The sequence below is a fragment of the Tamandua tetradactyla genome, chromosome 11 (genome assembly GCF_023851605.1).
Source record: "Tamandua tetradactyla isolate mTamTet1 chromosome 11, mTamTet1.pri, whole genome shotgun sequence".
NCBI classification, from domain to species: domain Eukaryota; kingdom Metazoa; phylum Chordata; class Mammalia; order Pilosa; family Myrmecophagidae; genus Tamandua; species Tamandua tetradactyla.
Genome location: NC_135337.1, coordinates 80,796,913 through 80,818,817, shown reverse-complemented (window position 1 = coordinate 80,818,817; position 21,905 = coordinate 80,796,913). Strand labels below are relative to the sequence as shown.

The 21,905-nt window shown below is 43.6% G+C and overlaps 1 protein-coding gene across 1 annotated transcript in view; it reads right to left on the bottom strand.

Annotated features, from left to right (window-relative positions):
• AP3D1 (adaptor related protein complex 3 subunit delta 1) overlaps positions 1-17,010 on the bottom strand; it is a 62,056-nt gene extending 45,046 nt beyond the window's left edge. The window contains exon 1 of the mRNA XM_077121258.1: positions 16,842-17,010. Coding sequence (XP_076977373.1) covers positions 16,842-16,937 — 96 coding nt within the window. The 5' untranslated portion in view covers positions 16,938-17,010. The remainder of the gene's footprint in view (positions 1-16,841) is intronic.
• Between the last annotated feature and the right edge of the window lie 4,895 nt (positions 17,011-21,905).

Sequence of the window (21,905 nt, the reverse complement as noted above, 5' to 3'; positions counted from 1 at the left end):
CCCCCGCAACCAGGAATTTGCTGCCTCAATGAATCTGCCTGGTCCAGGCATCTCATATAAGTGGCATCAGACAATGTGGGGCCTTTGGGGCCTCGCTGGCCTCCTTTGTTGAGTGTTCAGAACCTCACTCCTTTTCACAGCACATTTTGTTTCAACATTCATTAGTGGTAGGACACTTGGGTTGCTTCCATTTCTAGGCTGTTGTGACCTAGGCTGTAAGGACATGCGTTTCTGTGTGGACAGGTTTTGATCCTCCTGGTCCACCAGCATATGGACCAACTCGCCCTTCCAAGAGGCTCTGCCACGAAGCAAGACCGGCACATGAGGGGCAGCCTCAGGGGAGGACAGCAACTGAGCCGCATCTCTGGGAATGACAGGGCTTAGGAAACGAGCATCAACATCACCACATCAGCCTCAGAGAACCTGAAACCTCCCACCACGAGATTTGGTATTGGCCTGGCCAACACTCGAGGCTCCACACCGTGAGACCCTGACCCCACATGCCCAGCACTCCACAGGGCAAGAGGACCCACCCTCTCTGCTCTCTGATGACAAAACCAATCACCCCTGCCCTAGAACCGGTCCTGCACTCTACTGATGGCTGGGGCCACCAATGTCCCCGCTGGGCACGGCAAAGAGCTGCCCACCTGTCCTGGAGCCAGTTCAGCGAGGATGGTCCCTGGACCCTTGTTCCATGTCCCTTTGCATGGCGGCCTGGGACCCTGGGGCTCTATGGCACGACGAGCCAGGATCAGCTGAAAAGGCCTAAGACCCTGGCCACTCCCACACAGGCTCAGGGGGAATCAGCCACAGCTGTCCTAGGGCCCTTTCTGCCTGACAATATTTTGCTGAAGATTTTAAAGTCATGACTCAGTGCAATGGAACGAGCGTCGCCAAACTCTTTCAACACGCTTCAATTTACTAAACTCTGCGCAAGGAAACTTCACTCTCTCTCTGCATAGGTGACTCTCCCAGCATCCCAAAGAATCACAACACTGTTTAATGGAGATTTAAAAGGGAAAAAACAAAATGACAGCACAACAAGAACTAGCAAGGATGCAGGGCACCTGGGAGCCTTGAAAGGTTAGGTATAGGGGACCATCTGACCCAGCAGCTCCACTTGCAGGGACGTGCCCAAGAGACCTGGAAATACACATTGATAGAGACACTGGTACACAAATGCTCACTTAGCACTATTCACAGTCGCCAAAAAGTGGACACAACCCATCAATACATAAACAAATAAAATGTGGCACAGCCATATAACAGAGTGTTGTCCCATCATTAAAAGGACAGCAGCTCTGATCCACACTACAATGCAGAAGGACCCTGAAAACGAGATGCTCAGTCACAGAAGTCAGACACAAAAGGACAAATACTCTGTCATCCACTGATATGACATGTCCAGAAGAGGCAAATCTACAGAGACAGGAAGTAGATTCATGGTTGCTGGGGACTGGGGGAGTGGAGGTGACCACTAATGGGCACAGGGTTTCTATCTGGGGTGATGAAAATGTTCCAAAATTTGACAATGGTGAAAATTAGATACCACAACCCCGTGAATGTAAAAAACAGTGAACCATACATTTTAAAAGTCTTAGGGTATGTGAATTACTTCCCAATAAAGCTGCTTACAAAAAAATAAAAAATGATAAAAAAGGAAAGATACACCATTTGCCCAGTCCTACACAAGGCAAGAGAGATTCAAAGCAATACACACTTATAGGGCTTCTCTTCTCTGGGGAATTTTAGGCAATTAAAGAATCTCACTTGAACTTAACTTCAGTCTCACACTTCACGCACCAAAAATAAACAACTCTCTCATGAGAAAAAGCAATGTGCCACAACTTCTCTAATAAAGAAAAAAAATTATACAGCAATGTTTATGACAGAAAAGTTAATTTTAAAAAGCAAAATATTACTCAACTGAAATAACTTATTTTCATATCCAAATGGAGCTGTGGAAAAGGTCAAAAACCGAGGACACCGGCTAACCTTCAACAGGCCCTGTCGAGTCTCATGAGGCAGCAGTGACTGCTGCTAAAATCACCCTACAGGACTCAGGGAGATAGGGAAAAAAGCTACATCACTCACCACCACCTCCATCCAGACAGCAAGGTGCAGTCTGTCTGGACTGCACCCATCAGGCCTTTTTTTCTCTGCATGTTTCTTTATTTATTTAAAAAAAAAATTTTTTTTAAACATAACATACAAACATAAACATTCTTACCCATATGATCATTCCATTCTTGGTATATAATCAAAAACTCACAATATCATCACCACGATCATTTCTTAGAACATGTGCACCAATTCAAAAAAAGAAAAAACTCATACATATCATACCCCTTACCCTTCCCTCTCATTGACTGCTAACATTTCCATCTACCCAATATATTTTAGCCTTTGTTTCCCCTATTTTTTAATACCCCTTACCACTCCCTTTCATTGATCACTAGCATTTCAATATACTAAATTTATTTTGACATTTGTCCTCCATATTATTTATTTACTTTTAATCCATATGTTTTACTCGTCTGCCCATACCATAGATAAAAGGAGCATCAGACACAAGGTTTTCACAATCACACAGTCACACTGTGAAAGCTTTATCATTATACAATCATCTTCAAGAAACATGGCTACTAGAACACAGCTCTACATTTTCAGGCAATTTCCTCCAGCTATCTATTTAATGCATAAGAATAACCTCCAGGATAACCTCTCGACTCTGTTTGAAATCTCTCAGCAACTGACAATTTATTTTGTCTCATTTCTCTCTTCCCCCTTTTGGTCAAGAAGGTTTTCTCAGTCCCTTGATGCTGAATCCCAGCTCATTCCAGGATTTCTGTCCCACGTTGCCAGGAAAGTCCACACCCCTGTGAGTCACGTCCCACGTAGAGGGGAGAGGGCAGTGAGTTTGCTTATCATGTTGTCTGCACATGTTTTTTAAGCTGAACCCCACTGTTTCTGAAGTGTGAACCCCAATCCCTGGTCAGGGTCTTGCTGGGAGCACTCCAGTCAGTGTGGTATATTTCTACTTCTAGAAGCCCTGGTCTCGATGGCCGCATCCCCTTGTCCAAGGTCAGAGTCTGCCTCCCCAACCTCCCCAGGGAGGCAAATGGGATGTCTCGATAGCAGCCACCAGGTTCCAAGTAAACCTGCCCGCAGGCGCTCTGCGGGCAGCAAGCCCCACGTTCTCTTACCCCCGTCTGCCATCCTCTTAGGACCTACATCAGCATACCCACAGCACCCACCCTTTGGGATCCTGTTACTATAGGGGTCTGTTTAGTGCTTCCACCACACCCAACTGAAAGCTCTGTTAGGAGAGTCAGAGCTGTGAGAATTCACAATTAAAAAATGTAGGACACTCAGGAAAATGTGAATTTCAGAGCAACAACGACTAACATTTTAGCTTATGTGCCGTGCAGTATTTAAGACATACTTTCTCTGAGACGCTACTGTAAGGTCTCCCTGTACTCTCTGTGGGAAGGCCCAGCAGCACCCCAACCTGATGGTCTCTACGGCATGCCCATGGTTCCACAAGCACTTGGCCAGAGCCTACCTTACGTTGAGTAAATGGAGTTCTTGTTATCTCCGTAACTTCCTCTATTTAAGAGGAATCTCCAGGTTAAAATAAGAAGCCCATTTCTGAAGCTCCTGAAACACCAAACTGAGCTCTCAGGTAATTTCAGACACCCCCTCAATAAAACAAACAGGGAAACAGAAATCACTAACTGGGCAATTCATAAAATCTAATACACCTCTTTCATCCAAGACCCTGACACCTGAGGAAGACACTGCCCCTCAGCCGTGACTACCCGCTCCTCTGCCCTGGTTCTGTACTCCCTGCCTCAGCCAGAACGACGATGCACATCCAAGGTTAAATGACCTGAGCCACTTATAAAAGCTCCCATGGGAAGGTAAAGCTAACAATCTATAGATGCCACATCCTGTTACTATACAAACAGTGATATAGCTCTTTTGGAGGTATACACAGGACAAGGATTTAATTTTAGGACTACTCCTTAATCAGTATCTTTTACCAAGAGCTCTACCCTCCAGAATCTTGGACTTCCCCCACAACTAGAGCAACCTCTCACCACCTTGTCGTACAATATACTCAGGCCTGTTCTCACGTTCGACTACATCAAAGGTGGGTCAGGACCTACAATGTGCTCTCCAGGGAGGGTGGGGTTTCTGCTGCAGTCATGGCAAAAGCCCCAGGTCTTAGAGTAGGGCCAGGTCGCAGCTCTCGGTGGGTATCTGCCAAACAATCAGACAACGGAAAGAACGAATGAATATGCTCATTAAGAATCATTTGGGTGCATGGGTGGTTCAGTGGTAGAAGGTTTGCCTGCCACACAGGAGACCTGGGTTCGAGTCCCAGTCCATTCACCCCACCCCCAAAATTAAATTAAATTTAAAAAGAATCAATTATGGTCACACAACTAGGTGAATGAAGCTTGAAGACAATATATTGACTAAAGTAAGCCAAAATATGAAAAGACAAATATTATAATGTATCTCTAACAGGAACTATAATGCGCAAGCTCTGAGAATTGAATTCAAGAGCATAGGTTATCAGCTAAAGGCCTAAGGTTCCTAGATCATAAGCTCTTACTGCAGTCACATCTATTCTGGAGTTTAACTTATTTCTAAACTCTGAGATACTGAGCTCTTTGTGTATAAATGGTCACTCCATGGACCTTTGGGTATTTGTGTGATACCTGAGCCTCAGAACTAAGAGTTCTACAGCTATGGAAGTCAGCATTATACCTTACAGCAACTGTCAAAAACACTGAGAAGTGATCAGACTTCAATTCAGGATATGAATGAAGCTGTTCTGAGTAGGAATACAGTAAATCAGAATACAGGGCAAAGGATAATGCTGAATGTATTTTAAAACTCAACTTTTGAGACCAAAGGATGAAATGTTTATTTGGTACAAAATTCATACTTTCAGTAGCACACTATCTAATTTAACTTGTACAGTCAGCTTACTCGAACATCATAACTTCATGGAATCCTGAACAGGGAGTGAGATCTTTTTGGTTTATACAGGTTGGTGGGATGCTCCAGTACATCCCAGATAAATCTGGGCAGAAGATTAAAAGTATTTTTAAAGTCTCCTTGAGAGACTGGGGGAAAAGGCAGAAATATCAAAACTTCCTCACCTGGGGAATTCCTGATATTCTCATGAGCATTGAGGACTGCCAATTTCATGGGCCAGGTCCTCAATCTTGGGACTCACCTTTAAGAAACTCTTTCCGACAAAGAAGCTAAGCCTACCTATAATTATGCCTAAGAGTCATCCCTAGAGAACGTCTGTTGTTGCTCAGATGTGATGTCTCTCTAAGCCAAGATCGCAAGTGAGCTCATCGCCCAGCCAACTATGAGGGACATGATTCCCAGGGGTGTAAATCTCCCTGGAAACCTGGGACATGACCACCAGGGATAAGCCTGGCCCTGGCATCATGTGAATGAGAAAGACTTCTTGACCAAATGGGAGTGGAGAAATGAAACAAAGTAACGTTTCAGTGCTGAGAGATTTCAAACAGAAACAGGAGGTCATTCTGGAGGTTATTCTTATACAGTATATAGGTATCCCTTTTCAGTTTTGGGGATACTGAGGTAGCTAGAGGGAAATAATCTGAAACTGTTGAACTGTAATCCAACAGCTTGAATCTTGAAGATGAATGAATAACTGTAGAGCTTTTAAGGAGTCACCATGTGACTGAAAACCTTGTGACTGCACTCCCCTTTATCCAGTTTATGGCCAGATGAGTAAGGAAAAAAAAAAAAAGCAAAATTTAAATAATAGGGGGGGTATGAGATGTTTGGGATGTTCTTTTTAAACTTTTATTCTTATTTTTGTTTTTTCAAGTAATGAAAATGTTCAAAATTCAATTGTGATGACACACACAACTATATGATACTGTGAATCACTGACTTTAGATGATTATATGGCATGTGACTACATAACTCAATGAAATTGCATTTAAAAAAATCATTTAGATGAGAGTGGCTGAGATCGGAAATTTTAGGTAATGTACATCTTACCACAATTTTGAAAACAGACAATGACATTTAAACGCAAATATGATCCAGGACTGGATCTAATAATGGAAGAGAAAATGCTCAAAAGGATATCACTGAGACAAGTGAAAAAATTGGAACACTGATATTCTTTATATCAATATTTAAATTCTTGAAAAGTGTACTTAGTATGGTTAGACAGGAGAATATCCTTGTTCTTATGAAATGTGCATTGAAGTAGTAAGTGCTAAAGAAGCAGGAGGTATACAATTTACTCTTCTTGTTTAGATGATGGATAGAGACAGAGATAAATAGAATGGTACAGCAAATGTGGCAAGATGTTAAAAGGTGGTAAATCTGGGTATCTGAGTAAAAGGTATACTGGAGTTCTTGGTTGTTTATTTTTTACAACCTTTCTGTCAGTCTGAAAATATTTCAAAATAAAAATAAGGGATCACCTGGGGATCAGAAAGACCAATGCACCAAAATAACACGCAGGCTGGCATCACAGCCTGACATGGATGCCCCAGCTCAGTGAGTGACCAGCCTCGGATATGGTGAATCAGAGGACAAACAGGAACCTGCCATTCATGGGGCTGGGGGACTGGACTCTGGGGCCGGCATGACTGCTCACGACTCACTCAGAGGTCAGGACCCTGGTCACCCTGCTGTATGCCGGGCCCTAGGACTTCTCGGCCTTTACAGGGGCAGGCACACTCCACTACAGGTAAAGTCTGCATAGCTCCTCTTGGACCAGACCCCCATGTGGAGAACAACCAGAAACTGGAGCCACCTGTTTTTCATGGCTCTTATGTTGAGAGGGTAGGCCTTCATCAGTGCCCAGAAGAGCAGCTAAAACCAAGATAGAAAACTTGCAGTTCAACTGACCTGAAAAACCAGAGGACTGAGTTTAGGATGAATGTAGCAGCTAGAAAGTGAGATGGGAAATCCTGGAAAGGAGGGAGGTAAAGAGGGGTCCCATGTGCTATATATGAACTAGCCCAAACCCGTGGCTGCATTCCACACATCCCAGCTAAAGCTGAATGAGACTGAGATTTCAGCTGCCTCCTGTTTCAGATGAGGGAAAGAGAGCTAGGAGTTTCAGCCCAGGCAAATAAAGTGTCCAGTAAAGCAAGAGCCAAAACAAAGAAACAAACAAAATATCAATACTCTTCAGAAGAACAAAACAGAATCCAGAGTTTCTACAATGTACCATTTGTAATGTCCAGCTCACAATCCAAAATTATTCAAAATAAGGAACTGGAAAATATAACCTTAATTGAAGAAAAAAGACAACCAATGGAGACTGGCCCAGGAATAACCCAGGTACTAGAATTAGCAGACTTATCATCACCTATAGCTAAGCTCAAGAATGGAAAGGAAAATAAGCTCATAATGAATACAAAGATAAGAAATCTCAGCAGAAAAAGAAAAACTACATAAAATAACTCAAAGGATACTCTAGAACTAAAAAACAATATTGAAATAAAAGCCTCACAGAATGGACTTAACAGAAAGTTGAGTCTTCTCAACCTTTTCTTTTTTTTGCTTTTCTTAAAGCAAAAACAAAAAAAAGGAGAAAATAAACAGCAAACTGGAGATTAGAGAGAAAAGAGCCTGTAACTTTGAAGACAGAATGATAAAAACCATCCAATCTGAAGGAGAAAAGAAGATGAACAGACCCTCAGATGGATTCCCAGGAGAAAGAGACAAAATATTTGAAATAATAATAATAATAATAATAATAATGGCTGAAACATTCTCATCCTTGGAGAAAGATACAAATTTATAGGCTCAAGAAGTTCAGCAAACCCCAAACAATACAGAGAACACCACACTTAGGCATATTGTAGTCAAAGTGCTGAAAATCAAAAATAAAGACTTTGAAAAGACAGAGAAAAATGACATGTAATGTACAAGGGTGGAGAATTCAAACTACCACTGACTTATCATCAGAAATGATGAAGGCTAGAAGACAGTGGAAGAACATCCTTGACAGGCCAAAAAAGGGAAACCGTCAACCCAGAATGCTTTATCTAAAGAGAACATCTGTGTAGAAGGCAGGTAAAATCAAGAACCTGATGATGTCTGCCATTTTCCACCTCAAGCAATCACTGAGAATGATGGGAACTACTGGAAAACAAATGAATCTTTCTGGAAAACCACACATGAACGCTAAAATACTGACTGTTAACAGTCCTAAAACAGGAAGGTGGGTTCATGCTTCCTACAAACAGAAAAATGGAAACAAGAGTTACAAATTATTTAAAATATTCTGAAAATAAAAACATGCTTTTCCAATTTCATACTCACTTGGATATATTTAACTGTTTATCTAAAGTGAAAACATTCAGTAGAAATAAGGAAATATGGGAAGAGGGTGATTATATTCATCTTTTACTTTCACACAGAAGTGCTAACAAAAAACTAGAATATTTAATTCTCTGTTTACAGGAAGAGAAAAAATTGAATTGGTCAGGGCCAGGGAAGACAGAGATGATCTACAGCCAGAAGAGGACATTAAAAACAAATCAGAAATAGTTTAAGGCATAAGATGTAAATGGCTACATATCACTAACGTTTAAAAATATATAAATTAATAAATTAGAAGTGCAAGCATGATTACATTTCTCAAATACCTCAGCCAGTCCCATACAAAATTCACACTTCACCACATAGCAAATGTGGTACTAAAATAATACTAATGTGGGTTTAAACATCCATTTAATTGCTAGGGAATTTAATTTAGAACAAACGGTACACACATCCTTATATATATTAACTCCTTAGGATTATAATAAAATAGGCCATCTCAATCCTGGCTGCTCATTGGAATTTTGTAGAGCATTAAAAAAAAATTCAGATTCCCAGGCTCCTCCCCCAGAAATCAAGTTAGTCTGCAGGGGTGTTGATGCCCAGGCAACTGCCTTTTCACAAAGCTCTGCAGTTTACTCTGAAGAGCTGTCAACTTCTAAAGCTGCTGAACTCAACCCCAGATACGCTTGTCCTGTCATGAGTACTTTCACTCTAGACAGAGGTACTTTCACCCCAGATGTGCCTGTCCTGTCGTGACCCAAAGATGCCCCTGAAACCTGCACACATGGATGAACGGAAAGCATCCAAGCCATGAGCCTCCCGGCTAAGGAACCAGAAGTCTACACCCCAGCCAAAGGCCTGAGATCACAAAAGCCCAGCGTCCACATAGCATCTTAATGAAAAGTCTAAATCAGTGATTCTAACTCATCTAAATCTCTCAGCTCAGAAAAACATCAAATCTGTTCTTATAATTTCTTTTTGAAAAGAACTAAAAGTTAGAAAGAAAGAGAAGAATCCAATGCCAGACATTGCTGAGAATAAGTCAGCAGCAGTGACAGGTTCAAATTGAAGTATAAATCATATCCCTGTAACTCTATCCCTGCTCTCATGCAAGCTTCAGTTACATAGTGCTAATTGCCATGGTCTGCTAAATGCCAATCAACATCCTTCTTTTTTTTTTTTCATGGGCAGGCACCGGAATCGAACCCGGGTCCTCTGGCTTCACAGGCAAGCATTCCTGCCTGCTGAGCCACCGTGGCCCACCCTCCCACTATCCAATTTATTTTACCCCTTCTTCTCCCTAACATTTATTTATTTTTATCCACATTTTTTTTTTTTTACTCATCTGTCCATACCTTGGATAAAAGAAGCATCACATACTGACTGAGCATTTAGAACGGAATGATCACATGTTAATGTTTTACTTCGTATGTTGTTAAGTTTTTTTTAATTAATAAATAAATTTTTTTAAAAAAGAAGCATCACAAGGTTTTCACAATCACACTGTAGAAGTTTTGTCTTTACACAATCATTTTCAAGAATCAAAACTACTGGACCGCAGCTCAAGTTTCAGGTACTTCCTTCCAGCCACTCCAATACACCCTAAACTAAGAAGGAATATCTGTATAACGCATAAGAATATCCTCCTGTCTCTGAAATCTCTCAGCCACTAAAACTTTATTTTGTCTCATTTCTCTCCTCCCCCTTCTGGTCAAGAGGGTTTTCTCAATCTCATGATGCCAGGGCTTGGCTCATACCGGGAGTTCTGCCCTATGTTACCAGAGAGATCTGACCCCTGGGAATTATGTCCCACGTAACTCCTGTTGACTCTTAACAACACCTGGGGCTCGAACTGAGCCTCTATAAAGATTTGCCTTCCTGGAATATATAATTTTCAGAGGATTTCCAGGTTATATAAATCCTGCAACTCAGAGGGACCAGTCTTTCCTGGTTTATCAATTAATAATATCCCTCTATCCTTTAGATATGAAAAAGTCAGAAGAGGCATTGCACAGAGATCCCTATACATTGGGGGAATTAAAGGAGGAGGAAGAAGTATACAGGGAAAATGGGATTTAACAAACAAGTATGGCTGCTGAATCACTGTATTAGTATTTCTTCTAGCCTCTAGTATTTTAGAGCAGCTAGAAGGAAAAACCTGAGATGATGGAATGGTAGCCCATGACAAACTATGGAATCTGTTCTGTAACTACTTGTTGAAGGGTACTTTAAAATTATTGCTTTTTTTTCTTTATTTTGTATATATGTTATATTTTACAATAAAATGTTTAAAAAAAAAAGGCTACTGGAGTACAGTTCAACAGTTTCAGGTGTTTCCTTCTAGCTATTCTAATACACTAAAACCTCAAAAGGGATATCCATATAACGCATGAGAATAATCCAGAATAACCTCTCGACTTTGTTCTGAAATCTCCCGTGGGGGCAGAGTGGTCTCACAGAATGAGACCAAGGCAACAAGCCCCTGCTTTCTTTCGGAGTGCTAAGGCTCACTCCACTTCTCTCCCAGGGGTACCAAACCAGTTCCTCTGGCTTCACAAAAAACACGCGGCTGCTAGTTACTCTAAGCAAAGCTTAGCGGTTGAAAAAAACTTCAGACTTGACCACACTATGCTCAAAAACTTTTTAACACCTGGCCACAGAACAGCTGGAGGACTGCTTGCATTCAGGAGAACTCTGCTGCCCAGAGCAGGCATTTATTTGTGCAGTGCCTGCACCCACACTGTACCGACCAGAGGCTCGAGGTGCAGCCTGGTCACCACAAATATAGTCTTTTCCAACACCCAAAATACCCTCTTCCGGAGAAGGAAATGGAACTGCAATGAGATTAATTTCCCAAAGCACAAGTCCAGAAGCCAGCAAAGTAAAGGAGTTTTTTTGCGGTGGGGGGATGGGCAATGGAGGATTCCTGGGCATTGGAGGGTATTAAGCAGCATCCCTGTCCCCACCCCACTCAATGCCAGCAGCACCCCATTCCAAACTGTGACAAACAAAATGTCCCCAGACACTGGGGGTGGACAGAGTATTCCTGGGGGGGAAGGAGGGAGGCAAAACTGCCCCCCATGCTGTTCCTAAGCCGGGACTCATGGTGAAGGCTGCCTCACCAGGCAGGGGTAGAGGGTTTCTAAGGCTCATCTGAGGGGAGGGGCAGCCCAAACAAGGTATCTGGAACAGCACAGGAGAAAAGCTCCCATGATAAGCGTAAGCACGGGAGGGCTTGTGAGCAGCAGCAGAGGGCATTACAGGGGAGGCCACTAGAGAGACTTGGAGATGCCTGGCAGGTGGGACCGCTGAGGCGATGGATGTGCCCTGCAGGTGTAGCATCCCAAGCAGCAAAAAGACACACAGGGGCCCCAACTGAGGGCTGGTGTGCTGCAAGGGGACCAGCAGCAGGCCAGGAGTCAGAGGCAGAGCAAGGATGCTGGCAGTATGGGAAGAAGCAGCAACAATGCTGGGAGGGTATGCATGTGGGGGCAGGAAGGTGGGTGGGCGGGCAGACAGATGGGGGGCGGGAGAGACAACAAAGGCCTTCCTGGGCAGCATTTCCCGTGGCTGCTGCAATAATTCACTATCAGCTGGGTGGCTGTAGTCCACCCAGATCTATTCTTGCATGATCCTGGATACCCTACGTGCAAGGTCACCACTGCTGGTAAAACTGAGGTGCCGTAGGGCAGGTTCCTTCTGAAAGCTCCAGGGCATACCGTTTCCGGGCTGTTTCAGCTCCTAGAAGCACTTGTCTTCCTTGGTGCATGGCTGTATCACTCTGACCTCTACCTCTATTGTCACAGCTACTCTGACCCCCACCGGCCCCCTGCCTTTAAGGACCCTGTGATGACAGTGGGTCCACGTGTGTAGTCCAGGTTCATCTCCCCTCTCACTTGCTTCACTCCTCCTGCAAAAGCCTTTCACCACAGAGGGTGGGGGTGGGGGGTACATCCACGGACTCTGGGGATGGGGTGTCTTGGGGTCATGATCCAGTGACCTGTCAATCACTCTCAGGGTCACTCAAGTCACACATGAAGTGAACAAGAGCTAGCGTGAGACAGCTATGGCCTCCCTGGCTACGGCAGAATGACCAGGAGATGGCATGGACATCCAGACAGGAGACAGAGGAGGAGCCCAGGTACCAGAAGGGAGGAAGCACTTTTTGCCTGGCCCTTAAGAAGGGCAGCACCCCACCAAGGGCCAAGTGGGAGGCCACAGCCAAGGGGAGGCTCGCGTGCTGGCCTGGGCAAATAAATTGAGCAGGAGGACAAGGGAGTCAGTAGGGGCAGAGCAAGGGTCCCAGAGGCTGGGGGGAACAGGTGAGGAGGGTGAGCAGGATCCAACAGAGGAGGCAGGAGTTGTGAGGGAAGAGCAAGGCCCACATCCACCTGACAGCCACACAATCCACAAATGCAGAATAGGGATCACACCTGGGTCAGAAAGTCGAGGTTAACACAAGGTTCTGTCATTATAAGGATACCCCCAGTCTATCGGGGACCAGGGCCAGCGAAAAAAAGTAAGTCCAAGTTCAGTCCAGGGCCTCCCAGTTAAGCCACCAACCCCCAGGTGGGGTTTAGATGTGCAGGATTTTGTCGGGAACAACCCTGGTAAGAGGAAACCGGGTGGAGGGTGGCACAGAGGCACAGCAGTAGGGGGGAACTTGGAGGTGAGTGGAGGGGGAAGTGAGAGTGATGGAAGCATCCTATGAGTTGCCCCCACCTCCAAGGAACAGCCTGCCTCAGTATCTCCATGCACTCAGTGACTGGCTGGCAACAGGGAGATGGGTTCTAGAGCCCAGTGGCTTCCAGAGTTGGGGATCTAGAAGATGCCCCCACAGAGAGGTACCAAGAGACACTCAAAGGGCAGCCTCACCAGGCCTAGGGAGGTAGGAAATAGCTTCCAGGAGACAAAGACTTGTCAGGAAAAAGCAAAGGCAAGAGGGAGGAGGGCCAACCCAAAGAGCAAAGAGCACCTGACCCGAGCAAGAGGCCCAAATTCAGAACGCGCATTTTCTCCAGCCTAGCGATTCTACTTCTAAGAGCCAAGTCAATCCAAACACCAACAGGAACGAGCAAAGACACACAGCCAAGGACGTTATGGAAGCACTGCTTTTCACAGCAAAAACATGGAATTGACTCTAATGCCCACCAAAGCGGAAAGGCGCGACAAACTCTGGTGTGTCCATGCCAGGGAGCTTTGGAAGGAAAAAAGGGAGAGCGTCACGTGCTGGCACTGAAAGCTGCCTGTAACAACGATGGCCCTGGAAGGGCAAGGCACACACGTAACCTTAACACGCAGAGTCAACTGCAACCGCTACGCGTGGAAAAGAATCTCAAAGTACATACACACCATTAGAAATAGCTTACTCAGGAGGAATATAGCATGGGGAGGCATTTAGGAGGGAAGACATTTTTAGCTTTTACTAAATAGCAACAAACTTAAGACAGTTATGAGTGCATTTTATAATTAAAAAAAATTAGAAGTGGTTAAAATGCTTTCTATGTTTTGTATATTTTACAACTAAAAATAAAGTTTTAAAAGACAGGATAGTGGTTCAGTGGTAGAATGCTTGCCTTCCATGTGGGAGAGCCAGGTTTGATTCCAGGACCATGCACCCATAAGTAAAAAAAAGAAGTAAATAAGAGACAGAATAGAATCTATTTGCATTTTGATGCCATATCAATTAAAAATATAAAATAAGGCAAAATCTGGAAATGAACAAAAAAATAAAGATTAAGAAAAGTTTTCACCAAAATATGAAAAGTGCCCACGCAAATAAAACATTAAGTCATTGCTTTCTTTCCAGCCATTTTCCAAGTGGATTCCCATTGTCCTGCCAACATTAACCTTTGTCATAAGGAACGAAACAAATTTGAGCACCAAAAGAACATAACAAGTAAGCCACTATTTTTTTTAAAGCTTTTTTGGTTTGCACCAAGAAATCTATTTTCCATCATCACTCAATACATATGTGAGAGTACACATACATACCCCAAAACAAAATTTCAAGAAACAGTTACTCTAAATACATTAAATCTGGGATTTTCTAGTTTCTTTCTTTCTTTTTTTTTTTTTAAACACAATCCATTAAATCAAATTTACAACCCACTAAGGGGTCATAGCCTGAGGTTTGAAACTTAAACTAGACAATTCCTTACAGTGCTTTAGCTTTTACAACAACTTGCATTGTGTCCCTTCATTCTCCCCTCCGCAACTTGAGGAGGGGAAGGCAGCAGTAACCCCGCTTGGCAGATAAGGAAACAGCATAAAATAGATCAGAGGATGGGGCTATCCAAGGTCAGCCAAGGAATAAGCCTGAGGACTTGAACTCATATCTCCCAAACTTCAGATAATTCATTTTCCAATACACTGGCTTTCAAAGTGGCTTCTGAAGTCATTGCTAACCCTAATTTCTATGATGCGGCAGAAACTTAAAACTAAAATCTATTATAAAACAAATTTGGGAAAAATTACACTGCCACAGAAAAAAACCATGCTAATAGCATTAGCTAGGGGACAGGCTGGGTGGGAGGGAAGAACCTGAGCCAGCCGCGGTTGTAACTACTTTCAAAGAGTGGGGGAATTGAGAAGGTAAGTGGACAGTCATTTGCTGGTCTCCAACCACCCACAAAGGCCACAAGCAGCCCCAGACGAACATGTGGAATCAGAGGTGAGCATCTGAAAAGCACCCCCACCCTCACACTTCTGTTGAGGAGACCAGAGCATCCGAATGTCCTGTTGGAACTCGCCCACCCATCCAGAACAGGGTCACAGGGAGACCTGTAACTTCTTAAGACCGCCAGGGTCCGTCTGGCCCTGCCCTATTTCACGAATGCTTCTACCATACCATCAAGACCCATTTTAATCTGCTCCAAGCCTGGGAGAAGGTAGTCAATTATTCACACCAGTTCTCAGTGAAGAACCGGAGGCTGGGGCTATTTTCCGGGGAGGTTGGGTCCACCTCCCTAAAACACTGGGCCACCCATCCACCTTGTCTCAAGTGCAGGGGCCACAGCTACAGAATCCCAGAACATTCACTATATAAAATGGAAAAAAAATCTGGGGATCCTACTGCAACATAAATTTAGTTAGCCACCACCAGTGAATAGAATCCAGAAAGACCAGTTATTTTCACCTGGATAGGAAACTTGAAAGGACTGTACAAGTGAGCTATAAAAGTTGCTAAGTAGGGAAAAAAAAAAAGTGGCTAAGGAAAGCTTCTAATAAGCAAAACCAAAGTGGAGCTAAAGAGAAGGGAGAAATAAACAAAAATAATCCAACTGCATTTCAGGTCACACCAATTCTGAAAAAGGGTAGCAAAATGCAAGAGCCCAGGGAACAGGGACTCAGCTGGGGGCACCTAGGGGTCTCACAGCAAATTTCTTAACTTCTCTGCAAAAAAATCTTTACTGGGGTCAAGGGCAGGTAAGTGTACCATCTGGCTTCTGCTTTCCTGTGGATAGCGCGTTTCTCTCTGGGCTGGAGGTGGCCTTTTTAAGGCTTCCACTGTGTAAGTGGCTTCCTCCAATGAGGCCCTCGGAGGTTCCTGGCCACTAACTGTCCCAATTCTTCCTTAATCTAGGTCACAGGCTGGGGGTAGGGAGGGAAGGAAACGATGCCCGCAGCTAAAATTTTACTTCTGGAAAATGCTTTCCTCCCACGGGCTCCGGTTTCTGCCAGAAGTCCGCTTCCCTATTCCAGGAGCCCCTGCTTCCCTCCTTGAGATGAGGAGCTTGCTGCCTTGCCCGCACACAGCCCCCGCCCCACGCCCCCCAACCCCCCCCCCTCAGAAACCCCATCCCTCTGGAAGCACAGGCCTAGAGAGCAAGGCCCTGAGACCCCGCCCGGTTCTGGATCATGCCCCACGAAGTGTGAGCTGAACACCGGCATTTGCCCGCTAAGGGGTCTCTCCAGGGCCGGCCCGCAGACCCCCTGCCTCGATCTCCCCGGGGGCGCTGCCAACGACAAGGGTTCCCCCAACGAGGAATCCAGAGACCTGGGGAGTGGCTCCGGACGCTGAACACTTTAACAGGTGATTCGGGAACGCACTCGGGTCGGAGAACCGTGGGCGAGGACCTGCGAGGTGTTCCAGGAACGCCCGCGGCAGTCGTGGCCACCCGGGGTGGGGGACGCGGGCCCGGATCGCCCAGCGGGAAACTAAGGCAGCGGAGGGAGGCCGCCCAGCCGCGGGGCGCGGGACGCTGCACCTTTAACAGCGACACCACCCCTCCCCTCAAGATGATCCGACACACGCGAGGAAGCGACAACCGCTTGTTAGCGACCCTGGGCCTCCCCAGGGGAGGGGCGGGTCTCAGGGTGGGGAAACTAAGGCTTGAGGAGGGCGGGGGCCACAGCGCCGAAGGCCACGCGGCAGAAGCGCCTTGAAGATGGCTTGGGAGGTCCATGAGGGGCTCCGGGAGGCCCCGGGGGGTGCAAGCCCGGGGTCGGGCAGGGCCGGGGCCAGCGGGGGGCGGCGGGCTCACCTCGTCCTCCTTGTGGTTGCGGATGCCGCGGACAAGGTCTTGCAAGTTCTTGTCGAACATGCGGTCGATGCTGCCCTTGACCATCTTGAGGGCCATCGCGGAAGCCGACGGGGAACGCGCCGGCCTCGAGCCCCGGGAGGCCCGGAGACGGGCGCGGGGCCGGGGCCCGGGGGTCGCGCCTGCCGCCCGCGGAGGGCTGAGCTGCCGGCCGCCGCGGCGGGGCTGACTCCCAGGCCAGGTCGGCGGCTGGGTCCTTTGAGGAGGAGGAGGAAGCGGCGGTGGCGGCGACCCGCTTCGTAGGGGCCGCGCTCCCAGTCAGGGCCGATTGCAAATGGTGGACAAGATGGCGGCAGGTCAGCTGACGGCGGGCACCCGGGTCCCCACCGCCCCGCCCTCCGGAAGCCCCGCCTCCTTGAAGGCTTCACCCCTCCGCCTCCGGGGCAGCGTTTCCCTGACGACGCCAGGTTGCCCAATAGGAACGCCGACACCGCCCTCTCAGAACGCCCTGCCGTCTCAGGACTTTTCCCCCTCATTGGTCAGTGGCCTCCAGGACTCCGCCTACTTCCGCCTTCCAGGTTCTAGACACACCCCCTCCAGGTGCCCGGCTGTGCCACGCCTCTCCACGACTGACGTCCGAAGGCGGGGCGCCCACGTGGAGCCTTCAGGCCAGCTCCTGGGGACCTATCCAGCGGCCCCTCTCCCTTCCTTCTGGATCTGAAAGCTGATGCTGCCCGAGGTCTTGCAAACCCGACAACGTCGGGGTCGAACCCTGCTTCTTCTCTCAGGCAGCCGGGCACCGTCCTGCGATGTGGGCAGCACAGGGATTTCCAAAAAACGGAACAGAGGACTTTTCCCGAATATGGTTAAGCGAAAAACCCAAGACAAAACGAAGTCTAAAAAATCCCAAAGGAAAGGAAAACCCAGTTAAAAACACAGCTAATGAAAGAAACGTCCAAAATGGCTTCAGGAAAAAAGACATCCAAATGGCCAATAAGCATATTTTTTAAAGTGTCCTATATCGTTAGTCATCAGTTAACAAAAATTAAACCCAGAACGAGCCACCTCTACATCCTCACTAAATTAAAAAGACTAAAATTTGAAAGATCGCAATATCAAGTGTTGAAAAAATGCCATATAAAATGGCACAACTATTTTGGAAAACAAGTAGTTTCTACTAAAGCTGACATAAATGTGCTTTATGATGCAGCAGTTTCACTATTGGGTGTATTGCCAACAGGAACACGTGAGTCTATCCAACGATGTGAACAAGAGTGTTCACAGCAGCTTTATTCGTGTTAGCCAAAAATCCAGGACAAATGTTTATCAACTTAAAATAGATAAATAGTATGATATAGTCGTATCATGGAATATTACACAAATTACTGATACATAAAGGAAATGAATGAATTACACAGGCATGAAGTTGAGCAAATTAAGCCAGACACAAAAGAGTGCACCCTATATAATTCTATCCATGTGAAGTTCAAGAACAGGCAAAATGAATCTGTAGTAACCGAGTGAAGTAACTTGTCCTAGGTCACACAACTATATCTGGGAGAGCTGAAATTGTGTTTAAATAAAAAATCTGATAATGTCCATGCAATGGATTTCTGCCTTTTTGAAGGAATGTGTTAGGTAATTGCTCTGGGAATTGGTCTCCCAGCCTTAACTAGAAAACGTGACAAAATATGTGAGACAGTGGTTTTCACACATTACACAGGAAGCAGTGCAGCACTGGGATTCCTGAGAGAAAGGAAATGAACAAGGTTAGCCCTGCACAGCCCCAGCTTTCTGCCTGGAGACAATTTCCAGGCTAGTGTTCTCCCAAATTGAGGCCCTGGATAGGCCTCTCCAGATACTGGAGAGAAGGGAATTACACAGGGAAAGAGCTCTTAATCAATGAGCAGGACAGGTAAGGGGTACGATATGTATGAGTTTTTTCTTTTTTCTTTTCATTTCTTTTTTTGGAGTGATGCAGATGTTCTAAGAAATGATCATGGTGATGATTATACAACTATGGATGATATTGTGAGTCATTAATTATATGCCAAGAATGGAGTGTTAGTACGTTAAGAATATTCGTGTTTGTAGGTTGTTATGTTTTGTCAATAAAAATATGAAAATAAAAAAACAAAAAAAGAAAGGATGCTGAATTTTACAACTGCCTTTTCTGTGCTGATCGTGATGACCAGGTGGTTTTTCTCTTTCAATTTGTTAAGAAAAAAAAATTACAATAATTGATTTTCTTGTGTTGAAGCACCCTTGCATACTTGCAATAAAACTCCCTTGACCGAGGTGTGAAAAAAAAAAAAAGCTCTTAAGTTTTCACAGGGCTTCCCTTGAGCTTGTGGCTGAATGTTAAACCACACGTTTATACAGTGAAACTCCAGGAGACAACCGCTGGGGAAAGGACAATTTCCAGATTTAATACAGCTCTGGGAATGTTCGAAGTATCAGCAGCACAGGTCATTTGGTAAAGACTTCAGAACACCTTAAGTGGTAACTTATTTAGAGATAAGCTAGTCCTAGAGTAAAGTCTATTCCAAACTTGCCATACAAATAATAACATAAAATAAAAATAAACAACTTTTAACTTTAAAGGCATGGAAATAAATATCTAAAACAAAGTACACAGGGAACAAAATGAAAGAACCTTATTGTCCTATAGGGCAATATCAGGTAATCTAACATACATATAATTGGCGTTCTAGAAAGAGAGGAAGGAGGAAAAATATATAAAGTGAGTAGCAAAAAAAAATTTTTTTCCAAAATATCATGACAATCATAAATCCACCAACCAAGAGTAAAAACAAAGAAAAGCCCACCAGGCACATCATAATTAAAATGATGGAAACCAAAGATAAATAAAAAAAATTAAAGAATCAAGAGAAAAAGGATACCTTAAGTACATAGAAACAAATATAAGAATGACTGAGATTTTTATCAGAAACTATTCAAGCCAGTAGACAATGAAATAAAAATAGAATTTTACCCCCCGCAACAATATCCTTTAAAAGTGGAGAAAATATGTGTTTTTAGACAAATATAAGTTGAGAAAATGTGATGCCAGTAGACTTAATATTAAAAGAAATGTTAAAAGATGTTCTTTGAAAAGGAGGAAAGTAATACCAAACAAAAATCTGGATCTATGCAAAGAAATGAAGGGAAGAAGAAATATTTAAAATGTGATAAATATCATTTTTAAATTTCCTTAAATGATAATAGACTCTTTAAAGCAACAGTAATGAGTTGTGGAGTTTATAACATGTTTGAAGTAAAACAATACCATGAAGATTGAGAGGTGAAAATGAAAGTATACTTTTGTAAGGGTCTTACATTATGCGTGAAGTAGTATGATATTATTTGAGGGATACAGTGATAACTTAAAACGCATATTGTGCTCCTAGAAAACCCACTTAAAAATAAACTAAAAGATCGTTTCCCAGTGCCTGCCCATGCAAAAAATAAATGAATAAATAAAATTAAAAATTAAAAAAAGACTAAAGGAATAGCTATAATGGGATGATTATGGATATAAAATTGAATAATGAAAAACTCAATCTAAAAGAAAGAAAGTAAAGAAAAAAGTACAAAGAACAGAAGGGACATATAGCAAATATGTAGGGTTTAAACCCAACCCTACTGACAGTTCCATTGAATATAAATGGTCTAAATATTCTAATGAAGGGGCAGCAATTGTCAGAATAGGTTAAAAATAATTCCCTACAGAGTGTTGTCCACTTTAAATATAAAGACACAAATAGTTTAAAAGTGAAAGGATGCAAGCAAAACAATTAAAGGAGAAAAAAAAAAGAACAAGGTTAGAAGACTTAAACTGCCTGATTTCAAGACTTACTATCAAGCTAAGGTAGTTAGAACAGAAGAGAGTCAAGAAATAGACCCACACTTGTGTTTCCTCAATTAATTTACCACAAAAGTGTCAAATAATTGAAAAGGGAAAGAAAAGTCTTTTCAACAAACGGTGCAAGGACAACTGGAAATCCAGATGGAAAAAAAAGTGGTCTGACACTATTGCACATCATATAAAATTAACTCAGAATGGATCATAGACCTATTGTAAAAGCTAAAACTATAAGACTTCTAAAAGAAAAGGGAAGAGAAAAATCTTTTGATACTTGAGGTTAGAGGATTTTTTTTTTTGGATAGGACATAAAAAAGGACAAAGCATTTTTAAAAATGAGAAGATAAACTTTATCAAAATAGTAAATTTGCTCTTAAAATAAAGGTTACAAAAATGAAAATGGCAAGCCACAGTCTGAGAAAAAAATATTTACAATACATATCTGACGAAAGCCTCAAATGAGACTGTACAAATAAAATCCTTCCAACTCAATAATCAGAAAATAAACCCAGAATTTTTAATGGGCAATATATTTGAACTGACACTTTAGCAAAGTGAAATGAATGGCAAAAAAAAAAAAATCCAAACCATAATGAAACTATAAAATCACCCAACAAAGAATGAATGACCAATAAGCACATGAAAAGGGACTTAACGTAATTAGTCACTAAGGAAATGCTCCCCAAGGGGCTATCCCAACATGCCTAATAATAGAATGGCTAAAATTTGAAAGTGTGAAAACAGCTGGGGAAAATGCAGAGAGGTACAACCACTTTGGAAAACAGCTCTGCAGTTCTGTTAGCAAAGGTAAACATACATTTACTACAGGACCCAGCAATCTCATCCTAAGGGGAATAAAAACATATTTCCCAACAAAGACTTATACACAAATGTTCACAGAAAAAAATAGATTAGAGAAAAGATTAGATAGATTATGGATAGATAGAATGATATAAAACTGTGGCAAAACATTGAAAGTTGGCAAATCTGGGTATCTAGATGGGGGGGTATTTTGGAGTTCTCTACTGTTTTTGTATTATTTTTGTAATTTTCCTGTAAGTTTGAAATTGTTTCCAAACAAAAAGCTGGTAAAAAATGAAAAGAAAAAAAAAAGGTCTAAAAGTCTTAAGCTTCCGATTTAAGAAGCTAGAAAAAGAGAAGCAAATTAAACCCAAAGTAGAAAAGAGGAATGGGCAATATAT